Below are 25554 nucleotides of genomic sequence, written 5' to 3'. Positions count from 1 at the left end.
ACACACAGAGATCTCCCCCTTTAAAGTAGCTGGAACGCTGGGATGCAGCAAGGAGGGGGATAAAGCAGAGGAGCTATTTATATCAATAGGGTTCTGTGTGCGTGTGTATATATATAGAGAGAAATACAGGTATCAAAAGCCCCCCCGCAGAGCGGCAGCAGGATGCGTCCGTGGCCGCACGCGGGTCCCCGGCCCCGGGTGCTACCGAGGCACGGGCAGGAGAGAGCAATGGGAGACGGAGGCTGAGCCGTGCCCACACACGCGCATGGATGCAGGCAGGGCCAGATCCTGCTGGGAAGATGCTGTTGGAGAGGCTTTGCCGGAGGAAGATGTTGTACTGGGGGGGGGGGGAGCGATGCTTTCTTGGGGCGTGGGATTTTTGGGGAGAGGAGGATGCAGAGATGATGCTGGGTTGGGATGCTCAGCATCCTTGGGGTCTCCATCCCCATCAATGGAGGGGTCCCTGGGTACGGTGTCCCCCACCCCAACCCTGCAAACAGGGAAACCGAGGCATGGAGCAAGTCTGCTTCTCCCCACATCGTCACCTCAGCACCCACATCCCTGCCTGCGGGGTGATGCTCCCTGCCCGGATCCGTTTGTACCGCTCCCCTTCTGCTTGGTTAATTAAATGTAATTAGCCGCTCAGCCCGTTGCCACAGCAACGGCGTGCAGCAGGGCTGCTTCCTCCCGTTGCAGCCAGTACATTTCCTCTTGGTAATGAGGATGAGGAGCATCTCACCCCGGGGAGAGTGCACCCATCCATGGGCGCAATGCTGTGCAACCATCTGGCGTCCCCTCCAGCGCCCTCCATGGCAGAGAACGTTCAACTCAGTGCATATAATGAGAGAGGAGGTGCGGCAGCCTTACATACACTCTGGCACTGGGATCAGGGAGGAGGGACCCGCAGCACTCGGTGTGGGCAGGATGGGTGCCTGCAGTGCACCCGGTACAGCTAATTGCATTAGGGGTAATGAGCTGTTTGCAAAGCAGAGGCTCCTGCAACTTCTTCTGCAGCACCATGATCATCCCAGACCCGTTTCTGCTGCAATCCCAGACCTGTCTGGGTTGCAATCCCAAATCCATTTGCATTGCAATCCTGGACCCATGTTGGCTGCAATCCTAAACTTCTCTGGGATCCAATCCCAAGCACATTTCTGTTGTAATCCCAGGCCCACGTAGGTTGCAATGAGGTGCAACCTTGGGTCAATCCCAGACCCATCTGGGTGGCAATCCCAGGATGTTTTGGGTTCCAATCCCAGACCTATTTGGGCTGCAATCCCAAACTCATTCCAATTGCAACCCCAGGCCCACCTGTGTTGCAGTCTTAGACCTAATTGCATTGGCTCTGGGCTCTTCTGGGATCCAATCCCAGGCCCATTTCTGTTGCAGTCCCAGAGCCAGCTGGGTTGCAAACCTGAGCCCATTTGGATTCCAATCCCAGACCCACCTGGTTTGCAATCTCACGTGCATTTGAGTTGCAACCCCAGGCCCATCTGGGTTCCAATCCTGGACCCATCTGTTCTCCAGTCCCAGAGCTGAATGGGTTTCAACCCTGGGTCCATGTGGGCTGCAGCCTTGGACTCATTTAGGTTGCAAACTGGGGCCCATGTTTTCCAATCCCACTCCCATTTGGATTGAACCCCAGGCCCAGCTGTGTTGCCATCCCCATTTCTCTTGCAGTTCTGGACCCATCTGGGTTGCAATCCTGATGCCTTTGGGTTGCAGTCCTGGGCTGTTCTGGGTTGCAATCCCAGACCCACTTGGTTTGCAATCCTGGGTCCATCAGTTTTGTTATACTGGGCTTGTCTAGGTTCCAATCCCAGACCCAGCAATCTGGCTGCAATCCCAAACCCACCTGGGCTGCAGTTTTGGACCCATTTGGGCTGTAACCCCAGAGCAATCTGGGTTTCAATCCCAGACCCACTTGGTTTGGAAGCCTGGGTCTGTCTGCATTGCAATCCCAGGCTCATTTGGTTTCCAGTCCCAGACCCATCCATCTACAATCCCAAACCCATTCCAGTTGCAACCCCAGGCTCATCTGCACTGCAATCCAGACCCATCAGGATTTCAATCCTGGATCCGTTTGCATTGCAATCCCAGGCTCATCTGTGCTCCAATCCCAGATCTATCTGGCTGCAATCCTGGACCCATGTGGGCTGCAGTTCTGGACTGATTTGGGCTGTAACCCCAGAGGCATTTGGGTTGCAATCCCAAACCCATTCCTGTTGCAAACCCAGACCCATTGAGGTTGCAACCCCAGGTCCATCTGCACTGCAATCCCAGACCCACTTGATTTGCAACCCTGGGGCCGTCTGCATCGCAGCCTATGGCTCATATGGGTTGCAATTCCAGATGCACTTGGTTTGGAATCCTTAGACCATGTGGGTTGCAATCCTGGGCTCATTTGGGTTGCAATCCCTGATCCATTTGGGTTGCAATCCCAAACCCGCTCCCATTGCAATCCCCGGCCCATCAGGGTTGCAAACCTGGGTCCATCTGCATTGCAATCCCTGACCCATCTAGGCTGCAATCCCCATCCCATTCCCATTGCAGTCCCTGCCTCATTCAAACCGCAGCCCTGGCCCCTGCGACGCTGTGACGCTGCTCCGCCTGCAGCAACGCCCTCCAGCATTCCCATGGGAATGCCTGTCCCCGGGGGCGAGCAAGGGGATCCCTCCATCTACACATGGTCCTTTCCACCCCCTAAAACACCACCCTTGAATCGATCCTTTCATTTAACACAGCATCTTCCCTTGGCAGCATAACAAGTAGATTCTCTGCTGTCTACTATTAAGGTTGAGCTTTCTCCTGATGGATTTAAAAACCTCTCTCAAACCCACCCAACCTCTTCGGAGGTTACTGAAGGGGAAGGATGGCTGGAGAAGGGTTAAATCCACCTCTGCCTGCACCACTAGACCCCGCTGTGCACCGAGGGGCCCAACGGAGACCATCCCGCATCACCCAGGAAAGGAAAAGCCGGAGCGATGCCGGCCATTCCCGCTGGCCGCCGAGCCCGGACCCCCCTGCACGCGGCCCGCAGCCCACAGGAAATTCCTGGGAGTGTTTGGCCACTCCAACCGCGCTGCCTATTTTTAGGGCCGTCTAAAATATGAGCGGGTTATTTTTAGCCGCGCGGCTCTTTGTAAACACCTTTAGGTTTCCTTTCGGACCAGCCTTTCGGTTTTGGCAACCTGGCTGTTTCCTCCTCCCCCCAAACAACCCAATCCCCCCTAGCAAAAGCATCCTGATCCCTTGGGATGGAGCCAAAGGGCTCACCCCCCATCCCAAAGGTTTGTGCCAGCATCGTGAGGATGCTCCTGGAAACCCGGTGATGGAGCGAATCCCGCACTGGGGATTTGGGGGTTCAGCAGCAGCCCAAACCTGGGATAGGGGGCTCAGAGAGGGGGTTTTCCCCCAGTTTTTCCATTGGGAATGCCACCCCGCCTGGCCTCCTGAAGAAGGATGGGAGCTCTCCCAGCTTGCTTGTATTATTTCTTAATAAGCCTCTGGGTGCAAATCCATCATCCTAATTTTCCCTGCCTGGGCACAGTGATGCAGGAGGAGCTTGAGCATCCCTGGGGATTTGAAAGCATCTTAAAGGATTAAAAACAGGACCTGGGAATTGTGTCCTGCTTCCATCCCCTCCGAACAAAGAGGCATCAATAGAGAAAAAAAGTTCCCAAACCTTAATTTTTAAAGAAAAATTGAATTTGGAGGGAAAAGGAGAGCAGGGATGTGAATCCATGAGGAATCCCAGCCATCACAGCAACTTTAGCCTTTGAGCCCAGGCTGAGGCCATGCACACATCAGTGCATGCAATGATGTAATGGGAACTGGGTCACTGGAGCCAGGGATGCGCGGGAGGGTGTCACACTTGCTGTCATCACCCAGTCTGGGATGCTAAAATCACATCCCATGGGAAGGGGGAATCTCCTTATCTGTTGGAGGCACAGTTTCACCCCAGATTCCCTTCCTGGACCTGCAACACACAGCATCTCTCTGAGGCCACTGGTGTAATGAGTTGTGCCAGGGCTCAGCCACAGCGGATTTTGACTCTGAGACCTCATTTTGGGGCAAAAATATCCTGCTTTAGGGAAAACCTGGAGTGGTTTGGGCCATTTTGGGAGTGGGATTTGCCAATCGGGGCCTTTCCAGCTCGTCCTTCCTGAAGGAGGAGCTAATCCTGCTTCAAGCAGAACTATTCCCACCCCTTCGAAGTGTGCCAAAACGGGAAGAATAAATAAATACAAGTTGGTTTCCCCCGGGTCAGCTCCCGATGCGCTACACTACTAGGTGGGGGAGGGAGGATTCTCTAGCGTCTCGTAGTAGGGTTGTGCTAGCAGCAGCCTGAATCTCAGCACCTCAAGTCTCCCATTCCCAGGTTGGAAGAAACTGGGGGGAAGTGGAATTTCTGCACCTTTTTTTTCCCTAGATGCTTCTTCCCAGGATAGATCCCACTAGAGGGAGCTGGGATATAGCTGGGATATAGTGGGAGCCACTGGCCCATGGGGATAGTCCTCTGCCCCAGGGAGCATGCAGTGCATAGTGAATGCTCAAGCTTAACGCACCCTTAGCTTCATTTCTATCAAACTCCTGGAAATAAAAGACTTGGAAACAAAACCAGAGCTGCTTCCATCCATCCCAAGGTGACAAACAGCAAAGAGCATCATCCCAACACATAAAACTTGCTCGCATAGCTGGAAAAGCCCCTGGCTGGCACCTTGGGTACCAGTCACCTCCGTCCCTAGGCACCAGTAAACTCCATTCCTGGTACAAGCCCCCTATCCCTGGTACTAGTCCTCCTCATCCCTGGGTACCAGTTACCACACCCCTGCCAATGTCACTCTATCACCAGTCCCCCCATCCCTGGATACCAATCATCTTTTTTCCAGGGTGTCACCCCATCCCTGGGTACCAATCACCTCCATCACTGGTACCATCCATTTCCATCCCTAGGAACCAGACACCTCCATTCCTGGATACCAGCCACATCCATCCCTGGTCTCAGTCACTGCCATCCTTGGGTACCAGTCAACTCATCCCTGAGTACCAGTAATCTCCACCACTGACAGGAGCCCCCACCATCCCTGCGTACAAGCCACCTCCATCCTTGGGCACCAGTCACAAATATCTCCCGGTTACCAGCCACCTCAATCCTTGGGTACCAGCAACCTCCATCCCTGGTATCAGCCACTGCCACTCCTGACTACCAGTCACCTCCATTACTGGGCACCAGTCATGACTTGCTTGGCACCAGCCACCTCCATCCTTGGGAACCAGTCACAAATATCTCCCGGTTACCAGCCACCTCAATCCTTGGGTACCAGCAACCTCCATCCCTGATATCAGCCACTGCCACCCCTGGGTGCAAGTCACCCCACCCCTTGGCACCAATTATGACCATCCCTTGGTACCAGCCACCTCCATCCTTGGGTACCAGCAAACCCATCCCTTGTATTGGCCATTGCCATCCCTGGGCACCAGTCACAACCATCCCTGGGCACCAATCAAGACCATCCCTTCGGTACAAGCCACCTCCATCCCTGCAACCACCAGGCCTCATGTCCTGCAGAAACCACTCTCCACATCCCAGGGGAGCACCAGGACCCGTGTCCGAGCCAGGGTGATGCTGTAGAGCATCACATCCGGGGCTGCATCCCTTCCCAGCCCAGCCACTCAGCTCTCCCACGGGTAAGAAAAGCCGGAGCCGCTTTCCAAAGCGTAACTTCTTGAAAGCAATGAAGAGCATAAATCAGCAGCTCTGATTCAGCTCCACTTTGGTTACTAATAATACTCCCGTGTTTATTCGCAGTCCTGGGGCTGGAGATGTTTGCTTTTCCCTCGGTCGTGGTTTTTCCCAGGCTCCCAGCTCACAGAGGAGCCTTGATTTGTTCAGGGATGCTCCCATGGAGAAACCCGGCACCACAAGCGCCTCCAGGACAGGGAGGAAGAGGAGGAGGAGAAAGAGGAGGAGGAGGAGGGTGGCTTCAGCCCCAAACGGATGCACTGAGAGTTCAGTTGTTTTCCCTTCTTTGACTTCTCGGCTGCCGTGATTCATCCCAGAGGACATGGCCTGGCTGCAATTCTGCTTTTTAAGTGTGAGAAAAAAACAGGGATAACAAATAAAGGAGTTGGGGCAATTTTGCAGGGTGGGATGGAAGGATGCTGGGAATCCTGGTGCCATCCTGGTGAGGGGCAGTGCTGGGACCGGTGCCGGTGGGATGGGAAACAGGGAGATGGCAGGAGCCTCATTTCCCACAGCAACAAAAAATCATCCTCTAAATGCATTGTGGGGCTTTTCCCATGGGATTTTCACTTCAAATTAGGGTTTGCATCACCAGTGCTGGGGTGTGAGGGGTTCTCTCTCCTCTTCCCCTCCAAATACAAGGCTCAGATTCATGCTGGTGCATCTCAGAGCATCCTCCCTGTGCTGCTGGCAGCATCCCATGGAGCCCCCTCCCCATGTCCCACTCTCACCCCACCTGTGATGCTCACCCCACCTTACACACACACATCCCTACCATCCATCCCCTTGCGGAACCCGTGTTGCCGTGGTCCAGGGTGCAGGGGGGGCTTCCCGGCCCCCCGTTTGCATGGATCCTTTCCCGAGCCCTGGAGCAGCTTTCACCAAATATGGAAGGATTTTTTTGGCCTCCGGTTTTCGGCACGCAGGCCACGGCCCAAGAGTGCAGCTTTCCAGATGCTGAGGTCAGCCCTGCTCTTCTCTCCCCCTCCTCCTCCTCCTCCTTCTCCTTCTCTGCTGCCTTCCCTAAGTGCTGGGCCCTGCAATGCTACCCCCTGACTCATCAGCATCCCTGGATCCTCACCAGCATCCTCCAAAAGCACCTAAAAAGCAACAGTTACTGAGATTCTGGGGGGGAGAGGGAAGCCAGGGAGAAGGGTGACTGATGCTGGCACCCCTCAGCATCTCTGCTGGGTGCCAGCCTGGCACATGGGGGTATGAGGTGCCCTGGGTGCCCTTGCGGTGTGGATCCAGGTGAAGGGGGTGCAAGAAAACTTAGGGTACCCAGGAGGGCACTGGTTTGGCACCCAGGGGGTGATGGGCAACAGGAGATGATGGGCACCAGGAGGTGATGGGCATCCAGGAGCCAATTGCTCCAGGAGCCATTGGGCAGCAGAAAGGGATTGGTACCCACAAGATGATGGGCACCAGGATTCACTGGGCACCAGGAGCTGATGGGCACCCAAGAGCCAAAGGGCATCAGGAGCTGATGGGCACCTGAAGCCAATGGGCATCGAGTGCTGATGGGTATCCAGGAGCTAATGGGCACCAGGACAATGGGCACCTGAGAGCCAAAGGGAATCCAGGAACTCATGGGCACCCAGGTGCCAACGGGCATCAGGATCCATTGGGCACCAAGGAGCTGTTGGGCACCCATGTGCCCATGTGGGCCCATAATTCCAAGGGCACCAGAACCTAAGAGATATCCAGGAGCCAAAGAGCACCCAAGAGCTGATGGATGCTCAGAAGCCAGGGGATGCACAGGAGCTACCCTGGAGCCCACGGGCACGCAGGAGCTGATGGGCACCAGGACCTGGCAACACCAAGGAGCTTATGGGCACCCAGGAACTGTTGGGTACTGTGAAGCCAACAGAAACCCTGAAGTCCATGGGTACCCAGAAGCCAATGGGCATCCCATAGGTACCCAGGAGCTGATGGGTTCCCAAGATCCAATAGGTACCAGGAATCCATAGGCACTAAGATGCCAATGGACATCCCATGGGTACTTAGGAGCTGATGGGTGCCCAGGATCCAATAGGTACCAGGAGTCCACAGGCACTCATGAGTCAGCAAGCATGAAGCAGCTGATGGACACCCAGGAGTCAACAGTCGCCCAGGAGCTTGTGGGCATCCAGAGTCCATGGGCACCCAAGAACTGATGGACGTCCAGCATCCAGCAGGTACCCAGGAGTCCATGAACACCCATGAACTCACACACAACCAAGAGCTGACAGACGCTAAGGAGCTGACGTGCACCCAGGAGCCAACAGGTACCCAGGAGTTCACGGATACCCAGAAGACAATGGGCATCCAGAGTGCATGGGGATGCAGGAACTGATGGATTCCCATGATCCAACAGGTACCAGAAGTTCATGGACACCCACAAATCCACAAGAAACCACACAATGACAAGAACCCATGAGCTGATGGGAACCCAGGATCCAACAGGTATCCAGAAGTCGCTGAGCAGCCAGGAGCTAATGGGTACCCAGAAGCTGGTGGGCACCCAGGGACACACAGCAGTCCATGAGCATCCAGGAGCATCAATGGGTACCCAGGAACTAATGGGCACCCAGGAGCTGATGGACATCCATGTGCCAACAAGTACCAGGAATCCATGGGCACCCACAAATCCTCAAGCATGCAGGAGCTGATGGGCACCCAGGAACTGATGGGCACCCAGGACCCAGGAGCCCCAAACAGCCTATGCCATGCCCCTGCCCTGGCTCTTCTCATGCCCTCCCTGCCTGTATCCATCACCTTGGCAGCAGCCTGGATGCAACCACTATGAGAAAACCCCTGTTGAGCCCACAACAGCCTCTATCCCCAGCATCACCCATACTCCATGGACACCCAGCCCCGCAGCACCCCAAGTTCCGGGTCACCTCACCCAGCACGGCTGCAAAAGGGGCAGCAGGGAGCTGGGGGGGACACCACGGACCTCTCCAGAAACGCCTACATCCCACGTCACATCAGAACAAGGCAAGAGGTGACACCTTCCCTGCCATGTCATTGTCACAGCAGCACCCCAGGGTGAGGGGAGAAGGGAGAAAAGGAAAGGGTGTTTCAGCATCTACTGACCTGCTCCGGCTTCGGATGACCAAGGGACGAGTCCCCTCTCCGCTTACTGAGGCTCTGAGCCATCTACATCCCATCTCACCAAGGTTTGGGGCAACCAAAAAGCCAGAAGGAGCAAACCTGATCCCCTACTGCTAGAGACGGTGTTTCTGCTGAGGGGTCAGGATGAAACCCTTCCAACCCAAAAAAAAGCAAGAAGAAGGATGCCAAATCAGGGCAGGCCGACGAGTCTGCTGCTACTCCAGCTATAAAAAGCAGGAAACCATATCCCGGGCTTGGAGATGCCAATCTTCCCATGCAAACAACTCCCTTCTTGTTTTTTTTGGAGCGCACCGGAGGGCTCGGGAACAGGCAGTCACAAATAGCAACTCCATTGCAATGCCAAGGAACTGCTCTCCAGGCCCACGCGAGGATTCTGGTGCCCCCACGTCACGATGGTGGGACCACCTGGGGACCAGGTGGTGGCTGTTCCCCCACTGAGATGGTGGCTTCTCCGGAGGGGATGTGGTGTTGGAAGTTCCCATGTTGGAAACATGTCCCGGTGGCTCTTCCAGAGGTGGACACTACCACAGATGTCCTTTTCCCAGCATATCCATGCAGAGATGTCCTAATGGGGTTTGTTGGTGTCTTGAATGTCACCAGTGGGGTGGAAGACAGTGGTGGCCAAGAAGGGACATGGCCAGGGGCTCTGGGACATCACAGGACATGGGGACACACAATCCCAACATGCTCCTGCCCTCAACCCTTCTACCTCTCAAACTAAAGAGATTCAGCTTACAATAACCTGTATAAGGCACAGGGGGACACGCAGCCTGGGGACAACCCTGTCTGCAACCAGAAGAGGTGGTCACAGAGCAACTGGTCCCAGCGCAGGCAGGAGCTGGGCAGACTGGGACCAGTCCTCCGGAAGCTGAGCAGCTCCAAGAGGAGTTTGCACCAAGAGCAAGTTACTGGCATATCTTTACCCAGATGCTGATTTTCATTCTCACTCCCATTGGCCGGGCCACAGTTCCCAAAGACCCAAAAGCAAACATGCTATTTTTAGAGAAGAGTTCATTTACTGGAGCCATTCCCTTTGAAATTCCTCACCCATCCTCTCCATGGAAACCGAGGGAGCCCAGAGAAACAGCCCCACTGGGACCAACCATCAGAGCTTTAAAAAGAGCCACGTTGAGGGAGAGGGGGTGGAAGTGGCTGATTTTGCTTCTCCGGACACATCCTGGCCTGGAAACACTATGGTGGAAATCTCAGCGTATTTGGTTTAGGGGGTTCTGTCTGTGCAAGCTGGGCTTGGTGCCTTCAAGAGGAGATGGCCTGGAAGATGGACCATGCTCACTCTGGAAAGCATGTGTGTATGGCTAGTTGTTTTGGATGGGTGGTGGAGAGAGGTGGAGGGGATGGCTGGATGGGTGTATGGAGATGGGAAGAGATGGATGGACACGGATGGAGGTGGGTAGAGATGGATGGATGGATGGACAGATGGAGATGGAGTGGAGAAGGATAAAGATGGATGGAGATGGATGGATGAGTGGTTGGAGATGGGTAGATAGAGATAGATGTATGATGGAAATGGGTGGATGGAGATGGATAAATGAATGGAGAATGGATGGATGGATGGATGCATGCATGGAGATGGATGAGTGGAGGTGGGTGGAGATAGGTGGATGGAGATCGATGGATGAGTGGTTGGAGGTGGGTAGATAGAGATGTATGTATGAATGGAAATGCGTGGATGGAGATGATGGGTGGATGGAGATGATGGATGGATGGATAGATGGATGGATGGGAGGAAGGGAGTCTCTTCCCCTGCTTTACAAAGGAAAGGCCTGAGAGAAGTGGAAGAAACTCCATACAGACCAGACCCCAGTGCTGCCCAACTCTGTCTTCCCTTCATGTGACAGCACCTTCTCCATCCTGAATTTAGAAATCCATGCTGCAGCTTCAAAGCTGCAGGAACTGCCCCATTGGGACCCCCCTGCACCACACAGGTGATGGAGCCCAGCAACGAAGCTGCAGCAAGGGGAGACCTCAGAAATCACCTCTCTGGTCCCTCCCATATCACGTAGGGATCAGCATCTGCAGGAAACCTCCCACTTGGGAAACATCCCTGGGAAAGCTTCTGAATCCCATAAACCCCTTGCAACGATGAACTAACACCACAGCCACAAGACCTGGGAAGCTTTGAGCCTCCAACCCAGCTGACTTCCCCAGGAGGGTACCAACGATAGAATCATAGAATCATAGAACAGTTTGGGTTGGAAAGGACCTGAAGATCATCCAGTTCCAACCCCTCTGCCATGGGCAGGGACACCTCACACTAAACCATGGCACCCAAGGCTCTGTCCAACCTGGCCTTGAACACTGCCAGGGATGGAGCATTCACAACCTCCCTGGGCAACCCATTCCAGTGCCTCAGCACCCTCACAGTGAAGAATTTCTTCCTTAGATCCAATCTAAACTTCCCCTGTTTCAGTCTGAACCCATCACCCCTTGTTCTGTCACTACAGTCCCTCATGAAGAGTCCATCCCTAGCATCCCTATAGCCCCCTATAGCCCCTATATATGATGCATGTGCACATCTCCTCGTGCAGGGATGCAGGTGCACAGCGGCACTGCTGATCTCCTGGGATTTCCCTGTACAGAGATACACATAGATAGCAGGACCCTGGATGTCCCTATGCCCCTTTGTATGTGCACCCTGCATCAGGGTCCTCATTGTGCACCCCTGTACAGGCACCCATGGACCAGGGACATCTCCATACACCCTTGGTGCACTCCTGCGCCAAGGACCTCTCTATGCACCTCTCCTACACGTGTACCCCATCACCAGGCACCTTCCTGTGCACCCTTGCACAAAAACCCTTGTGCCAAAGACCTTCCCATGCACTCCAGCACTGCAGACCTCCCGTGCAGGGATGCATGTGCGCACCAGCACTAGGGATTTCCCTGTAGAGGGATGCACACGGACACCAGCACCAGGGATTTCCCTATACAGGGATGCACATGGATAACAGCACCAGGGATTTCCCTGTACAGAGATACACATGGACACCAGCACCAGGGATTTCCTTGTATAGAGATTCACATGCATGCCAGGATTTCCCTGTACAGGGATGCACATGGACACCAGCACCAGGGATTTCCCCTGTGCACCCCTGCATGTGCAACCTGCATCAGGGTCCTCCTGCATGTGTAGCCCTGCACCAAGAACCTCTCTGTGCACCCTTGCACGTCCACCCCTGGACCAGGGATCTCTTCATACACCCCTGCCTGTGCACCCCTGCACCAGGGACCTTCCTATGCACCCTTGCATGGGCAACCCTGCACCAACAACCACTGTGTGCACCCCTGCACAAGAACCCCTGCACCAAGGACCTTCCCATGCACCCCAACACTGCAGACCTACCTGAGCAGGGATGCACATGGACACCAGCACCTTGGATCTCCCCGTGCAATCCTGCACCAGGGATCTCCTCGTGCACCCCTGCATGGGCACCGCTGCACCAGGGACCTCTCCATGCACCCTGCATGGGCACCACTGCACCAGGGACCTCTCCATGCACCCCTGCATGGGCACCACTGCACCAGGGACCTCTCCAAACACCTCTGCATGTGCACCCCAGCACCAGGGACCATCTTGTGCATCCCTGCACCAGGGACCTCTCCATGCACCTTTGCATGTGCACCCCTTCACCAGGGACCTCCCTGTGCATCCCTGCACCAGGGACCTCTCCATGCACCTTTGCATGTGCACCCCTTCACCAGGGACCTCCCTGTGCATCCCTGCACCACGGACCTCTCCATGCACCCCTGCATGGGCACCCCTCTACCAGGGACCTTCTTGTGTATCCCTGCACCAGGGATCTCTCCATACACCTCTGCATGTGCATCCCTGCACCAGGGACCTCCCCATGCACCCCTGCACCAGGGACCTCTCCATACACCTTTGCATGTGCATCCCTGCACCAGGGACCTCCCCATGCACCCCTGCACCAGGCACAGGGCACAGAGCCATGGGTCTCTCTCCAGTCTGGAAGTGGAGCTCCCAAGGAGCCTGTCCCAGCCTCCCACCCTCACTGCAGCCCCGGCACCCTGCCAAGAGCCTGACCTTTGGGCCAGGCGGCTGCAGGCCAAGGCCGGCCCCTGGTACCGAGCTCAGCCCAGCGCTAACCCTCTCGCTCCAGGGCTGGATCCCACCCCATGGACACCATCACAGGTCACCACACACCCATGGGGTGCTGCCCTGGGGTGTTTGGCATCAAAGGATGTGTATCCCAGCCGGACCGTCCCCTACGTTGGAGCTTGCTGGCTAATTAATTACAGGCTTTTAATTAAAGATAGAGCAAGGAGCAAGAGACATGGCTACAGGCGAAACGAGACAGGTCCGCTGTGTCACCCAAGGGTGCTCAAAACCCTGGGAGCTGGGAAGGAAAGAGGCAAAATGGGCAGATCTAAGGGTGGTTTGGAAATGGAGCAGGAAGGGATTAAAAATGGGCAGAGTTAAGGAGATGTTGGGAGCAGGGAATGAAAGAGTTAAAAATGGGCAGGGTTAAGGGGATTTGGGCTAATTCACTCCCCTACCCATGTTTTTGGCCTCATGCTGGTGGTCCCACCATAGGGTCTGTGCTGATGCCAGCCAGCTTCTCCTTGCTCCATCCCTCCTCCAACCTTCCTCCAAAGGGCAGCGGGGGCTCCCTGCGTGCCTCAGTTTCCCCCCCCAGCTCTTCACTGAGCACAGCAGAGCCAGGGGAGCAATAAGCAGGCAACCCATGAGCACAGGCACCGGGGGAGGAAAGCCCAGATTTACCCATCCCCATCCTCCCCCTGCAGCAGCTTTAATTATAGATTCCCACTAACACCACAAGATGAGAAAACTCCCAGCCCTGGCCCAAAACCTGGTTTCTATGGAGATTTATGGAAAGGCAACGGATGGGATAAATAGGTCCAAAGATGCCAAACTTTGCCCAAGAGACACATGGCTGGTGCATCCATGCTGGAGCGAGATCGGACGGAGGATGCTCAGGACGGATGAGGGTGTTTTACGCAAGCATCCCTGGGAATGTGACCCCAGCGATTCCCTCCAGGAATCTCCCTATATCCCTAATGGCTGTTTCGGGGTGCATCCACCCTGCTTGGGGAGCTGCAGGTGGGGAAGGCAGGGGCTGGGGCGCCGGGGGCCGCGTTCCCACGACTCCTCCGCTCCCGCGAGGTGCTATATTTAAATCAATACTTTCCTGTTTAATCCAACTGCTGCAAAGTCAACAAACAGAGCATGGCAGGAACAGCCCTCATTTCCCATCCCCTGCGGGATTTGCCCATAGCAGAAACAAAGATCCAGCTTGGCATCCTGCTTATACCTTCACCGAACCCCAAATCCACTCCAAATGCACCACTTACTCAGTGCTGGGCTCCTATACATGTACGTGCGAATGCGTGCTGCCCATCCCAGCAGCTTATGGGATGCTGGAGGTATAAAAAAGCTTCTCTATGTTGAGTTTTTGGGCGGTTTTCTTGCTTTCGTGGAAGCATCCTTCCTTCTGCAGCGCCCGCGCTGTGCATGGAGCAGGACGTGCTGCTAACGGCTCCTAGGGAATTAAAAGCCTCGTGCCTGGTGTCAGACACAGGGTGCAGGACCTTTTCTGCACCCAGGACAGCTTGGCCGGCTCCAGCCCCATGGAGGATCTCTGGAAAGCACCCAGGACAAACAGTCCTGCTGCTGAAGGAGAACAGCACGTTACCTCTCCCACTTGGGACACGCAGGGTGGCCGGACCCAGCAAAGAGTTGGCATTGCAGTGCTCACCTCCACCAATGCCGTCACCAAACTGTGGGGCTGGGGGATATTGGGGGGGTGATGCTGGGGTCATAGAATCATAGAGAATCCCAGAGTGGTTTGGACTGAGGGGACCTTAAAGCTCCTCCAGCTCCAACCCCTGCCACGGGCAGGGACCCCTTCCACTGGAGCAGCTTGCTCCAAGCCCCTGTGTCCAACCTGGCCTTGAACACTGCCAGGGATGGGGCAGCCACAGCTTCTCTGGGCACCCTGGGCCAGCGCCTCAGCACCCTCACAGGGAACAGCTTCTGCCTAAGAGCTCATCTCAGTCTCCCCTCTGGCAGGTTCAAGCCATTCCCCTTGGCCTGGCCCTACAGGCCCTTGTCCCAAGCCCCTCTCCAAAATACCCAACTCCAAAAGAATATCTTGGGGGAGCATCCTGGGAGATAATATTTCCGGGAGCCATTGCCTCACACGTGCCAAACCCCATTATTAATCCCTTCACACCTTCATGTGCTGGAGACAGGCACCAGGTTGGCCAGACCATCACCCTGCCACAAGACTGATGCTTCAAGGCCACAGAATCCCCAAGCAGCGATGCCCATATATCCCCAAGCAGACGACCGACCTCACGACGCCAGCCCTCTCCATTGAGTTAGGGAGGGGAAAAGCATAACTAAATACAAAATCAAGCTTATTTCTTCACTGTTGGTCAGGGAGCACATAAATCTCTGCTCCCAGCCAGCCGTCCTGGTGCCAAGTTATATCCGGTCCTTGATGCTCTCGCCTATAATTAAAGCGACTCCCTTGCAGAGCTCAGTCCCCCTTCATTCCACCTCCCCAGCCAAGGCTGGTGCCATCTGAAATAAAACATCCCAGCTCCACTATATAATAAATCAAAGAGAGAACTCAAAATCCTGGTTTCAGTTATGGTATGGCTGCAGCACAAAGAAACTCAAAGGCAGGAGAGAGATTTGAAGATACAGCTGCAGCGTTGCCCTTAAAAGGGAAAATTCGCACCCTCGTCGCTGAGGCTGGTGGGTTCAAGCAAGGTGAGGAGCAGCATCCCTGCTGTCCAGCCTCATGGGTGGCCTGTGTCCCCGAGGTGATGCTCGGCCAAACTGGAGTCTCAGTTGTGCTGGAGTTGGTAAAAATCCACCCAAAATGGTCCTAAAGTGACCAGGGTTGGGGGTGTACTGGGGTGTGGGGTCAGCAGAGCATCCCTGATACCAGGACCACCACAGGCCACCATCCCTGGGGCCCTGCAGAGAGCTGCCTGAATAAGGACCAGATCTTTATAAATTACTCATATAAGCCATCAAATATGCAAACTTACCCTGTTAATAATTTAGAGAGGTTTCTTTATAAAGAAACGCTGCTGGGTGCGCTGCTTTGCCTTGGGGACCTGCTGATGTCCCCAAGGTGCCACCAGCTGTGGCCCTGAGAGGTTCCTTGTTACCCAGATTAAATAACAATGCTTGATGTGCTTCAACAGCACTTTTCAGTCTGAGGCTGGAGAGGACAAGCACCTCCCTGGTCCATCGAGTCAAAATGCTGCAAAGTTCACCCAAAATTACTTCCAAGAATGTTTAATGCAGGAGCCAGGAGTTCCCAGGCCTCAGCCACCAACAGCTGTTGTCTGGCAATGGGGACGACAGCCAGAAGAGCTGAATGGGGTGCAGAGCCCCACAGGAGAACACCTTGGGGGGGAACGATGCTGCAGGGATGCAGGACCCCAGGAGAGCATACTGGGACAATGATGCCATGGGGATGCCAGACTCCAAAAGAACATCCGTGGGGAATGATACTGCAGAGGTGCCAGATCCCAAGAGAGTAACCTGGGGGGAATAATACTGTAGGGATGCAGGATCCCAGGAGAACATACTGGGACAATGATGCTGTGGGGATGCCAGACCCCAAAAGAACATTTGTGGGGAATGATGCTGCAAAGGTGCTGGATCCCAGGAGAACATCTTGGGGGAAATGATGCTGCAGGGATGCCATATCCCAAGAGGGTAACTTGGGGGGAATAATACTGTAGGGATTCAGGATACCAGGAGAATATACTGGGACAATGATGCTGTGGGGATGCCAGACTCCAGAAGAACATCCGTGGGGAATGATGCTGCAAAGGTGCAGGATCCCAGGAGAACATCTTGGGGATGATGCTGTGGGGATGCCAGACCCCAAAAGAATATCCTGGGGGAATGATGCTGCAGGAACGCTGCACTCCATGAATGTATCTCAGGGGGAATGGTGCTGTGGGGATGGCAGACCCCCAAAGAACAACTTGGGGGAATAATGCTGCAGAGATGCTAGATCCCAAAGGAACATCTTGGGAGAATGGTGCTGTGGGGATGGCAGACCCCAGGAGATCATCTTGGCAGCAATAATACTGTGGGGATGCCAGACTCCAAAAGAACATCCTGGGGGAATGATGCTGCAGGGATCTGGATTCTGGGAGCGTGCAAAGGCTCCACACAGCCCTGCCCAGGCCAGCAAGGGTTACGCCGCTGGGCTCAGCCCCGAGGACTTCACGCTTGGCTGCCGGCGGCTGTTGGAAGGGAACAGTCCTGCCCATCCTCCTAAATCAGCAGCAAAGCAGGGCGAGAGGGCCCTGCCAGCGCCATTCCTGTGCTCCCGGCAAGTCCCCCGCGGGAATGGGTATTTCTGGGCTTTGCCCGGAGCTATTAAAAGCCCTGTGGGTGCCGGCGCTGCTGTGCCGCAGGAGGAGGTGGTGCTTCCAAGCACTTCCCGGCACAAACACCCAGAGAGATGGGAACCCAAGTCTATCTTCAAACAACAGCCAAAGGGCCAGGAATGCCAAAACCCTCCCCAGGAGAGACCCTAAAGCACGTGGCTGCTCTTCAGAGTGATCAAACCACCCTGGCATCGTCCCCCAAGCAGCATTAATCCTTCCACAGGCAGGATAAAACTTTACCCAAGCATAATAGATCAGTGAATGCACAAGAGGATTTTTCCCCCTTTTCCCATGCTGCCAGCATGGCAAAGCCCATGGTCCAGAGGGAAGGTGATTTTTTGGGGAGGAAAATACAGATTTGCTTTATAAGGGGTATGAATAGCAAGAAAAAGGATCGTTTAAGCCTTCCCCACCAAGGAAAAGGCAATTTTTGTTTCAGCATCTTGGGTCAGCCAAGAGCAACCCCATTTAGCAGGACCTTATGGGCGATAAACCCACCTTCCACTGAAATTTGGTGCTATTTAACCTGGAAAGTGCTTCTTCCCTCCCAAAAAATCATCTTTGTAGGTCACTCCTATAAACAAGAGCTCATCCCCTTGGGACCATCAGAAAGGGCTGGGAAAGCTCTTGGCAGTGCAGCCATAGATGGGAATTTATCCCCAGTGAGGGACACATAAAAGACCCCCAAAGCCACCAATGCTTTGAAGGCTCATGTACCCCATGATGAAAAGAAGGTGTTCTGAGGATGGATGGGCACTTACCACCTGCGGCTTGGTCCTGGGGCCATGCTCATTGGGTGGCCGTGGGCACCGGGGCAGCCGGGGTGGTGGGGCAGCGGGTGGAGAGCGAGGTCCATCCCCAGGACTGGGGGTCCCGTCACCTGAGTTGAGGGACAGCATGTACCGCTTGGTGACATCCTCCAGCGAGGGAGGCTGAGGGCTCGGGAAGGATTTGCCTGGTGAGCGTCCAGCAGCCGGTGCAGGGACGTGGCTGTGGTGGCCGGAGGGGACAAGCGGCTCGGGGACGGTGATGGGGACGAAGGTGGCGGGCTCGCTGGTGTGACGGACGTGCTTGGTGGCCGGGCGGCTCTTGGTGGGGACGGCGGGTGCTTGGTTCTCCTGGTGAGCAGCACGGTTGGAGCGCTTCTTGGAGCTGCGCCGGGCGATGCGAGGGGACAACACGTCAGCCAGCTTGGGGTCAAAGCCATAGCTGTGGCCGGGGCTTGGCGCTGCTGGTTGTGCCGAGAGGATGGGCTCGCTGCTGGATGGTGGGATGCTGGGTTCCAGCTCGCTGATGGCCTCACCAGGACCTTCGAAGGCGCCGGCTGGAAGCTCACCGCGGCGGCTGGGGTCACTCAATGACTTCTTCTTGATGGTCTTGCCGTTGCCCTTCTCATCAATGAGCTTAGCCATGGCACCGGGCTGGCTGACGATGGTTTGGATGAGGCTGCTGTAGTCCCGTGGCCCATCGCTGCCCAGGGACAGGTCGCTGCCTGCGCTGCCTGCACTGCCTGCAATGGTGGCAGGTTGAGGGATGCCTGTCTTGGCGCTCAATGAACCCAGGAGGTTGCTGTCAACAGAGAAGTTCTTTGCCTCCTCTGCCACCGAGCACCTCCGGTGGGGCATGGGGTCGCTTAGGGAGCGGTAGGGCTCGGTGCCACCCTCGTTGCCACCCTCTATGCCATTGGCACCCGCCGAGGGGAACTTACGGCGGCGCCGCAAGCTGCCAGGGGTGCTCGGAGTCTCGGATTTGCCAGTCGGAAGGTCTTCAACTGCCGTGGCTGGGTGAGGATGAAGTGGCATCTCAGTGTCACCGGCTGCAGGCCCAGTGCCGGGCAGTGTCCAGGCATCCATGACTTCATGCAGGTCTTGGAAGGGCATCCCCATGGGTTCTGGCTCTGTGACGATGCCCTCATCTGTCACGCTTGACTCGTGACCCGATAGCTCCTCCATGGATTTCCTGCGAGTGAGGCTCTCCTCCAACTCTGCTTCCTTCAAACACCTTGTGCTCTCCAGTGTGCTCTCTGATCGTCCCCCAAGGGTCACCTCCGTTGTCCCTGTCGATGCCACCATCTCAGCACCCTCCACACCTCCACTGTCCTTCTGCTCGGCCGTGAAGCCATAATCCTGCTGGGAACCCATCCTGCTGATCTTCTCAAAGACCTGCCTCGCCTCCTGGATGTACTGGTCCTGGATGACCATGGGCAGAGCATCCTCATCCCCCTGCTGTCCCCCATCCAAAGCTACCTGTTCCCGGCTGTCGGTGGTGGCCAGGAGGAGCTCGGAGGAGCTCTGCTTCATGGTGCTCTGTAGGAAAAGCCGCCGTGTCCCTGATTTTTCGGAGCAGGTGAAGGACTTGGCACGGCGCAAAGTGGCCGTCAGGTCCTTGAGTGTTGGCCGCTCGCCCGGCGCCCAGCGGTTGAGGGGCTGAGCAGTGCCATGGCTGCCTGGGGATGGGCTGGTGATGCCGGAGCAGCCATCAGAGCCCGCATCAAGGCCAATCCTCACCCCTTTCTTCTTCACCTTCAGCTCCGAGAGGTCTGATTTGAGGAAGCTGAGGAGCGTCAGGGTCTCGGTGGCAATGTCAGGGTTGGACAAAGACTTACGGTGCTTGGCTTGGTCCCCTTCCAGCCCTGGCTGGTGCAGCCCCTCGCTCCCAAAGTCCGGTTTTACCTTGGCCGTGCCCTGTGGCAGCTTGGGACGGACACGGACAGCCGGTTGTCCCCACACCAGGCCATCACTGGTCCCAAAACTGGGTGATCTATAGATGCCATAACCCGCCTGGAGAGTCCGTCCTTGGCTGGGCCAACAGACCCCAAACTGTTCCTCTTCCTTCAGCGTCTCCGTGCTGGAATAACGACTGCTGCTCCGCGACCCACCAGGGCTGCTGAAGGGCAGGATGTTCACCTTGGAGACACGGGCCACCACAGGCACGGGATGTCGAGGGACCACCCTCCCGCAGCCTTCGGCCTCAGCATCGCCACCATCCGCGGGGCTCTCCCAACCACCGCTCTCCTGCTTCTTCTTCCGTGCGGCGCGGTGCCGATGGGCTCCGGTTTGCCCTTCGCCTTCGCTGCCCGAGGACGCGCGGGGAGAACGGGATGCCGCCGCCTCAAACTCCCCGTTGGAGCGGGGTGATGGGGAGGAGGAGGGTGGTTGCGGTCGAGTCGAGTTATGCCAGGAATGCGGGCCGGGCTCCGGCGGAGCTCCGCGGGGAGAACGGAGAGCCGGGTGCGGGACGCGGCTGCGGGGTGGAGGCGGCGGGGGAGCTCCCCTCCCGCTCCCGGTTCCGCTCCCGGTCCCATTCCCGCTCCCATTCCCTATCCCGCTCCCATTCCCGGTTCCCCCCGTAGTTTGCCGGCAGCTTTCCCCGAAGAGTTTCCGCATCGCCGGGACGCTGGGCCAACGCGGCGGCTCCGCGTTTAACCCCGGGCCCGGCGGCGACGACGGCGGCGGCGGCGGGGGTGGTGGCGGCGGTGGAGCCGGGGACGGTGGCTGAGCCCCGGCATGAACCGGGCCCGTTGGCTCCGGCTCGGTAAAACGAAGCGAGAGCTGCCGTACCGATGGGGCCAGGCTGCCAAAAACCCGGCCCGGTTGGTGCTCCGCGATCGACGCCGAAACTTTCCTGCCCGGGAAGAAGAAGAAGGAGGAGGAGGAGGAGGAGGAGGAGGAGGAGGAGGAAGGCGGGGAGGAGGCGGGCAGGAGACACCGACCCGCCGCTACCCCCCGACCGCTGCCCCCCTCCGCCATTGTCTGCCCCCCCCCGGCCCCGCCGCCGCCTCCGCCCGCCCCCCGGCCCCGCCGCGCCCCGGCCCCGGCCCCGCCGCAGGCACCGCCCGGCCCCGCTCCTCCTCCGGGCTGCCCGCGGGCTTCATCCCTCCCGCTTTGTTTGCGCTCTCTCTTTCCCTTCTTCCTTTCTTTCTTTCTTTTTTTTTTTTTTGCCTCATTTCGGGCTTTTCCTCCTCCCTCTGCTCCTTTATTTGTTGCATTCAAATAAACTTTCCTCCCCGGGGCGGGGTTTCCTCCCGCGGAGGGGGATGGTGGCACTTTGGGCCCGGGTTTACTATTTATTTCATTTTTCTCCTGTTTTTTGAGGGATTAAACGGCTGCGGAGCTGCCCTCCGGCTCCCAGGCCAGCGGGAATCCCCCCTGCATCCTTCACACCCCCCCTTATCCTTCACTTCCCCCCTTTACCCTTCACACACCCCCCAGAGCATCCTTCATCCCTCGCTGAACACTTCACACCCCCCCATCCTTTACCCGCCCTGCATCCTGCATCTCCCCTTGTCTTTCATCCCCTTGTATCCTTCAAGCCCCCCCTCGCACCCTTCACCCGCCATCCTTTACCTCCCTCAATCCCCCCACATCCTCCAGCTCCCCCTTATCCTTCACACCCCTGCATCCTTCATCCCTCTTATCTTTCAACCCCCCACATCCCTCCCTCCATGTCCTTCATCATGCCCTTATCCTTCATCACCCTCACAGCCTCCCCATTCTTACCCCTTGCATCCTTCATACCCCAAATACCATTTACTCCCCCTTCACCCCTCTGCAACCTTCACCCCCCCATCCTTCAACCCCTTTGACCTGTTCATCCTCCCTTATCCTTCATTCCCCCTTATCCATCACTCCCCCTCACCCTTCATATCCCCCAGTATCCTTCACCCCCCCTGCATTGTTCACTTCCCTTATCCTTCATTCCCCTGCACCCTTCAGCCCCCCATCCTTCAATCCCCCCCTGTATCCTTCATATCCCCTCTGCTTCCCAACTCTTCTTCACCCTCCTGCATCCTTCCCTCCCCCACAGCGTTCACCTCCCCTGCATCCTTTATCCCGCTCTTATCCTTCACCCCCCATCCTTCAAACCCCCCTGCATCCTTCATCCTTGCCCCCACCTCCTTCACCCCTTTTCCCTCCATCTCCTCCCAGCTTTTTATGTGTGTTTTTAGGGGAAAACGGGATAAATAAGCAAGAACTCGGGTGCCAGTGAGAGCTCCTCCCGTTTGCTGTGGCTTTCTCCGGCCCCTGCTTTGCAGCTCCTCTTGGGAAAGGCAGAACACCTTGTTCCCAACTTGCACAGAGCTTGCACGGTGACGCACTGCCCCGCGAACAGACTTCCTCGTGGTTTTTAGCATCGCTTGTCAGCGCTTGCTATTTGCAGCCTGTAACCCCCTTTTCCCCCACAACAGCAGATTTATCCCTGCGGATGTGAGAAATGAAGGTGGTTGGGGCGGTTGGTGGGTGAGCTGGGGCCTTGGTAGCATGGATGGGGCTGGAGTGGGGTCCTGGTTACATAAAGGACATTGCTGGCTCTGGCCAAGGGGCACCAAAAACCTGGTGGTGATTCGAATAAATCCAAGTCCCCTGTAAATGCATTTTTCAGGGCCTAAAATGTGCTTCAGGAGATGCTGTGAGTTGCATCACCGCAGCATGTATTCCTTTCCCTGCTCTCACTTCCCTCCCTTCACCCTCTTTCCCTGGTTCCCACAGGGCTGGGTATCTCCTGGCCATAAGGATGATGTCCCCATGGTCATCTGGCATTCAGAATGGGATTTTGGGAAGAGCCATGCATTTCATCCCTGCTCGGTGCTGTAGGAGCTGGTCCTCATGCTGCTGCTGCTCAGCATCTCAAAAGCAAAGGAGATGTTTCGAAGCACCCACCTCATCTCTAAGGCACCCTGTTGTGCCCATCACCCTGGCTTCTAGGCCTGGTGGTACCAAGGGAGCTGCTGACAGGACCCCGAGGCCAGGCAGGACATGGTTAGACCAAAAGTAAGCTTCCTACCCTTAAAACCATCCAAAACTGGTGATTCAACCATCAAGAACATCACTCATAAGGGTGTCCTGAGGATGCTGGATGTCACCACCCGAACCCACCTGAAGCCATCACCAGTATTTTGGGAGCTGTTTAGCTTTATTGTGGTCAATTTTTGGCCAACCACCTCCTCCCATGGATGCTTCCCAGGCAGGGAATGGTGGGATAGAGCAAGGCTTCTCCTCCATCCCTCCTGGAGCCGGGTGGGCTCCCACAGACTCAGCCGGACCTGTCCAAATCTGGCTATTTTGCGCCCTCTCCTGGGTCCTGGTGGCGTGGCCCGGCGCCTCCCACCCTGTCCCCGTCCTTTGGGATGGGAAGAGACGGGGACACCAGGCTGGGGTTGTCCCACCGGCCACCGCTCTCGCAGCCCCCCAATTTGACCTTCAATTGCAGAACCCCAAAAGTACATCAGAGGAGGTTTTGGTGTGGATGAGCTCCAGCCAAGGGAAAGGCCCGGGATGGCTTTGCCTTCTCCATCATATTCTGTGCCTCAACCCAAAGTTATTGTCACTACGCAGGGTCCTCACCATTAAGCCTTATGGTGCTTAAACCATGACAGCATCACTCCGGCAAAACCTGGTGGTTTGAGCTACCACCACTGCAGGATCCCTCTCCATTCCAGCCCACCATGATGCTGGGATCTCTGAGCATCATCCGAGAGCCAATGACCACTCTGAACACCCTCCTCATCTTTGCAACAGCAAGAAGCTACGCTGAGACAACTACCCCAGGATGCTGGTGAGAGCCTTGGGTGGCAAGGGAACAAGTCAGGATGGGTGCAAGCAGCCAAGCTGGAGGGATGCTCATCCATAGAGATTTGAAGCAAATTGCTTAAATAAACTTAGACATGATTATTACGCACAGACAACCTGTAGGAAATGGAGCAAAACAGTTATCCCTATATACATATGGATATGAATACTACAGAATCATGGAATGATTTATGTTGGAAGCGATCTTGAAACACCTCCAGCTCCAGCCCCTGTCACAGGCAGGGACACGTTCCAGTAGAGCAGCTTGCTCCAAGCCCCTGTGTCCAACCTGGCCTTGAACACTGCCAGGGCTGATTCCCTCCCTGAGCTGCTGCTCACTCCATACATACACACATCCACTGTATAAATACATAGAGTTTAATCAGGATGGAGAACATCTGCGCTGTGTAGCTTGTGCTGGGCTACCAACCCTCCTGTGCTGGGATGTGTTACATGCATGTACTTACAGAGGGTGTACATATGTGAACATTCCACCTTGAAAAGGGGGGAAGTTTACTCTCTACATCCTGTATGTTAAAGGAGACTCACAGAGCAGTTAGTGGTACCTCCACTCCACACCATGTAAGTGAAGCTCTCCTGGCTTGGAGTGAGGGCTATCCCTATGGAAGCTGCAGGGAGAAAAGCTCAAGCCCCAGCCCAGCATGGTGGTGATAGAAAGCCAGGCCAACCATGGGACATATGGTGACATGGCAAAGGACACCAAGTAGCTTGGTGACATGGGTTTCCTGTCTCCAGTCATTGTGTCCGCGTGTGCTGGCTTCGATTTTGGTGGACCCTGGTTAGGAAGTGACAGCAGGGAACCAAGGGTGCCAGGATGTTCACACACCATGGAGACGAGGCCTCAGTGCCATGGGTTAGTGGTGGCCTTGGCAGTGCTGGGAACGGTTGGACTGGATGAGCCTAAAGGGCTTTTCCATCCTGGTTGATTCTGTGATTTGAGTGCTGGGCTAAGCAGGCAGCTGGACCCAGGTGATGCTGAAGGTGCCCAGGCAGGTGACAACACTGCTGGCTTGTGTCTAACCCAGTCCAAGGTTAGAGGTGGGAAATCCAACATGGGTGTCCCAGTTACCCTTATGTCCCCCTTCCCAGTTCCCAGTTTGGCCAGGAATGCTCTCCCAGCATTTTTCAGTACCGGTGGTACCACTGGGCCCATCTCTCTTATTGGTGTGGCCTCCTTCTGGAGACTGGGGGATAGGGATGTCCCAGTATTATCCCATAAAACGTCCATGGCACTTATCTTGAGCTGAGAAAAACACATCCTCATGTTCTCCAGACACGTATGAGCTGACCTAAACCCTCCCCAGGGCCCCATCAGGGAATCTTTAAATCAGAAAGGGGAGAAATCACCCCACAGCAGCTTGTCCTGAGCCAGGGACTGTGTCCTCCATGGTCCCACCGGTAGTTTTTATTGCATTGGTGGCTTGGCCACTAAGGAGCCATGGTGCTAAGCTGCTCAAACTGAGCAACCAAGCCAGAGGACACTGGATCTGTGCCACGATGGGGTTAATACTGTGCTGCTGCAGTGGAGATGAAAGTGCTGAAAGCTTGGGAGATACCATCCTCTTGTCCTCCAGGATGTCCCCAGCTGAAGCCATCTCTGTTCTTTGGAGCTTAAAGCCGAAACTGCCCCCTGGCTTATCCTGGTGACACCGAGGTGTCCCTTGTCCTCAC

At 55.9% G+C, this 25554-nt stretch overlaps 1 protein-coding gene across 1 annotated transcript in view; it reads right to left on the bottom strand.

Moving 5' to 3' along the window:
* Positions 1 to 21042, bottom strand: part of ARHGEF17 (Rho guanine nucleotide exchange factor 17) — a gene marked incomplete at both ends in the record, with an annotated part of 36980 nt that extends 15938 nt beyond the window's left edge. The window contains one exon of the mRNA XM_080612900.1: positions 18055 to 21042. Coding sequence (XP_080469026.1) covers positions 18055 to 21042 — 2988 coding nt within the window. The remainder of the gene's footprint in view (positions 1 to 18054) is intronic.
* Between the last annotated feature and the right edge of the window lie 4512 nt (positions 21043 to 25554).

This window comes from Psittacula echo, assembly GCF_963264785.1.
Source record: "Psittacula echo genome assembly, chromosome: 3".
Lineage (NCBI taxonomy): Eukaryota > Metazoa > Chordata > Aves > Psittaciformes > Psittacidae > Psittacula > Psittacula echo.
The sequence above is the reverse complement of the archived record's forward strand: the minus strand, read 5'-3'. Positions and strand labels throughout refer to the sequence as shown.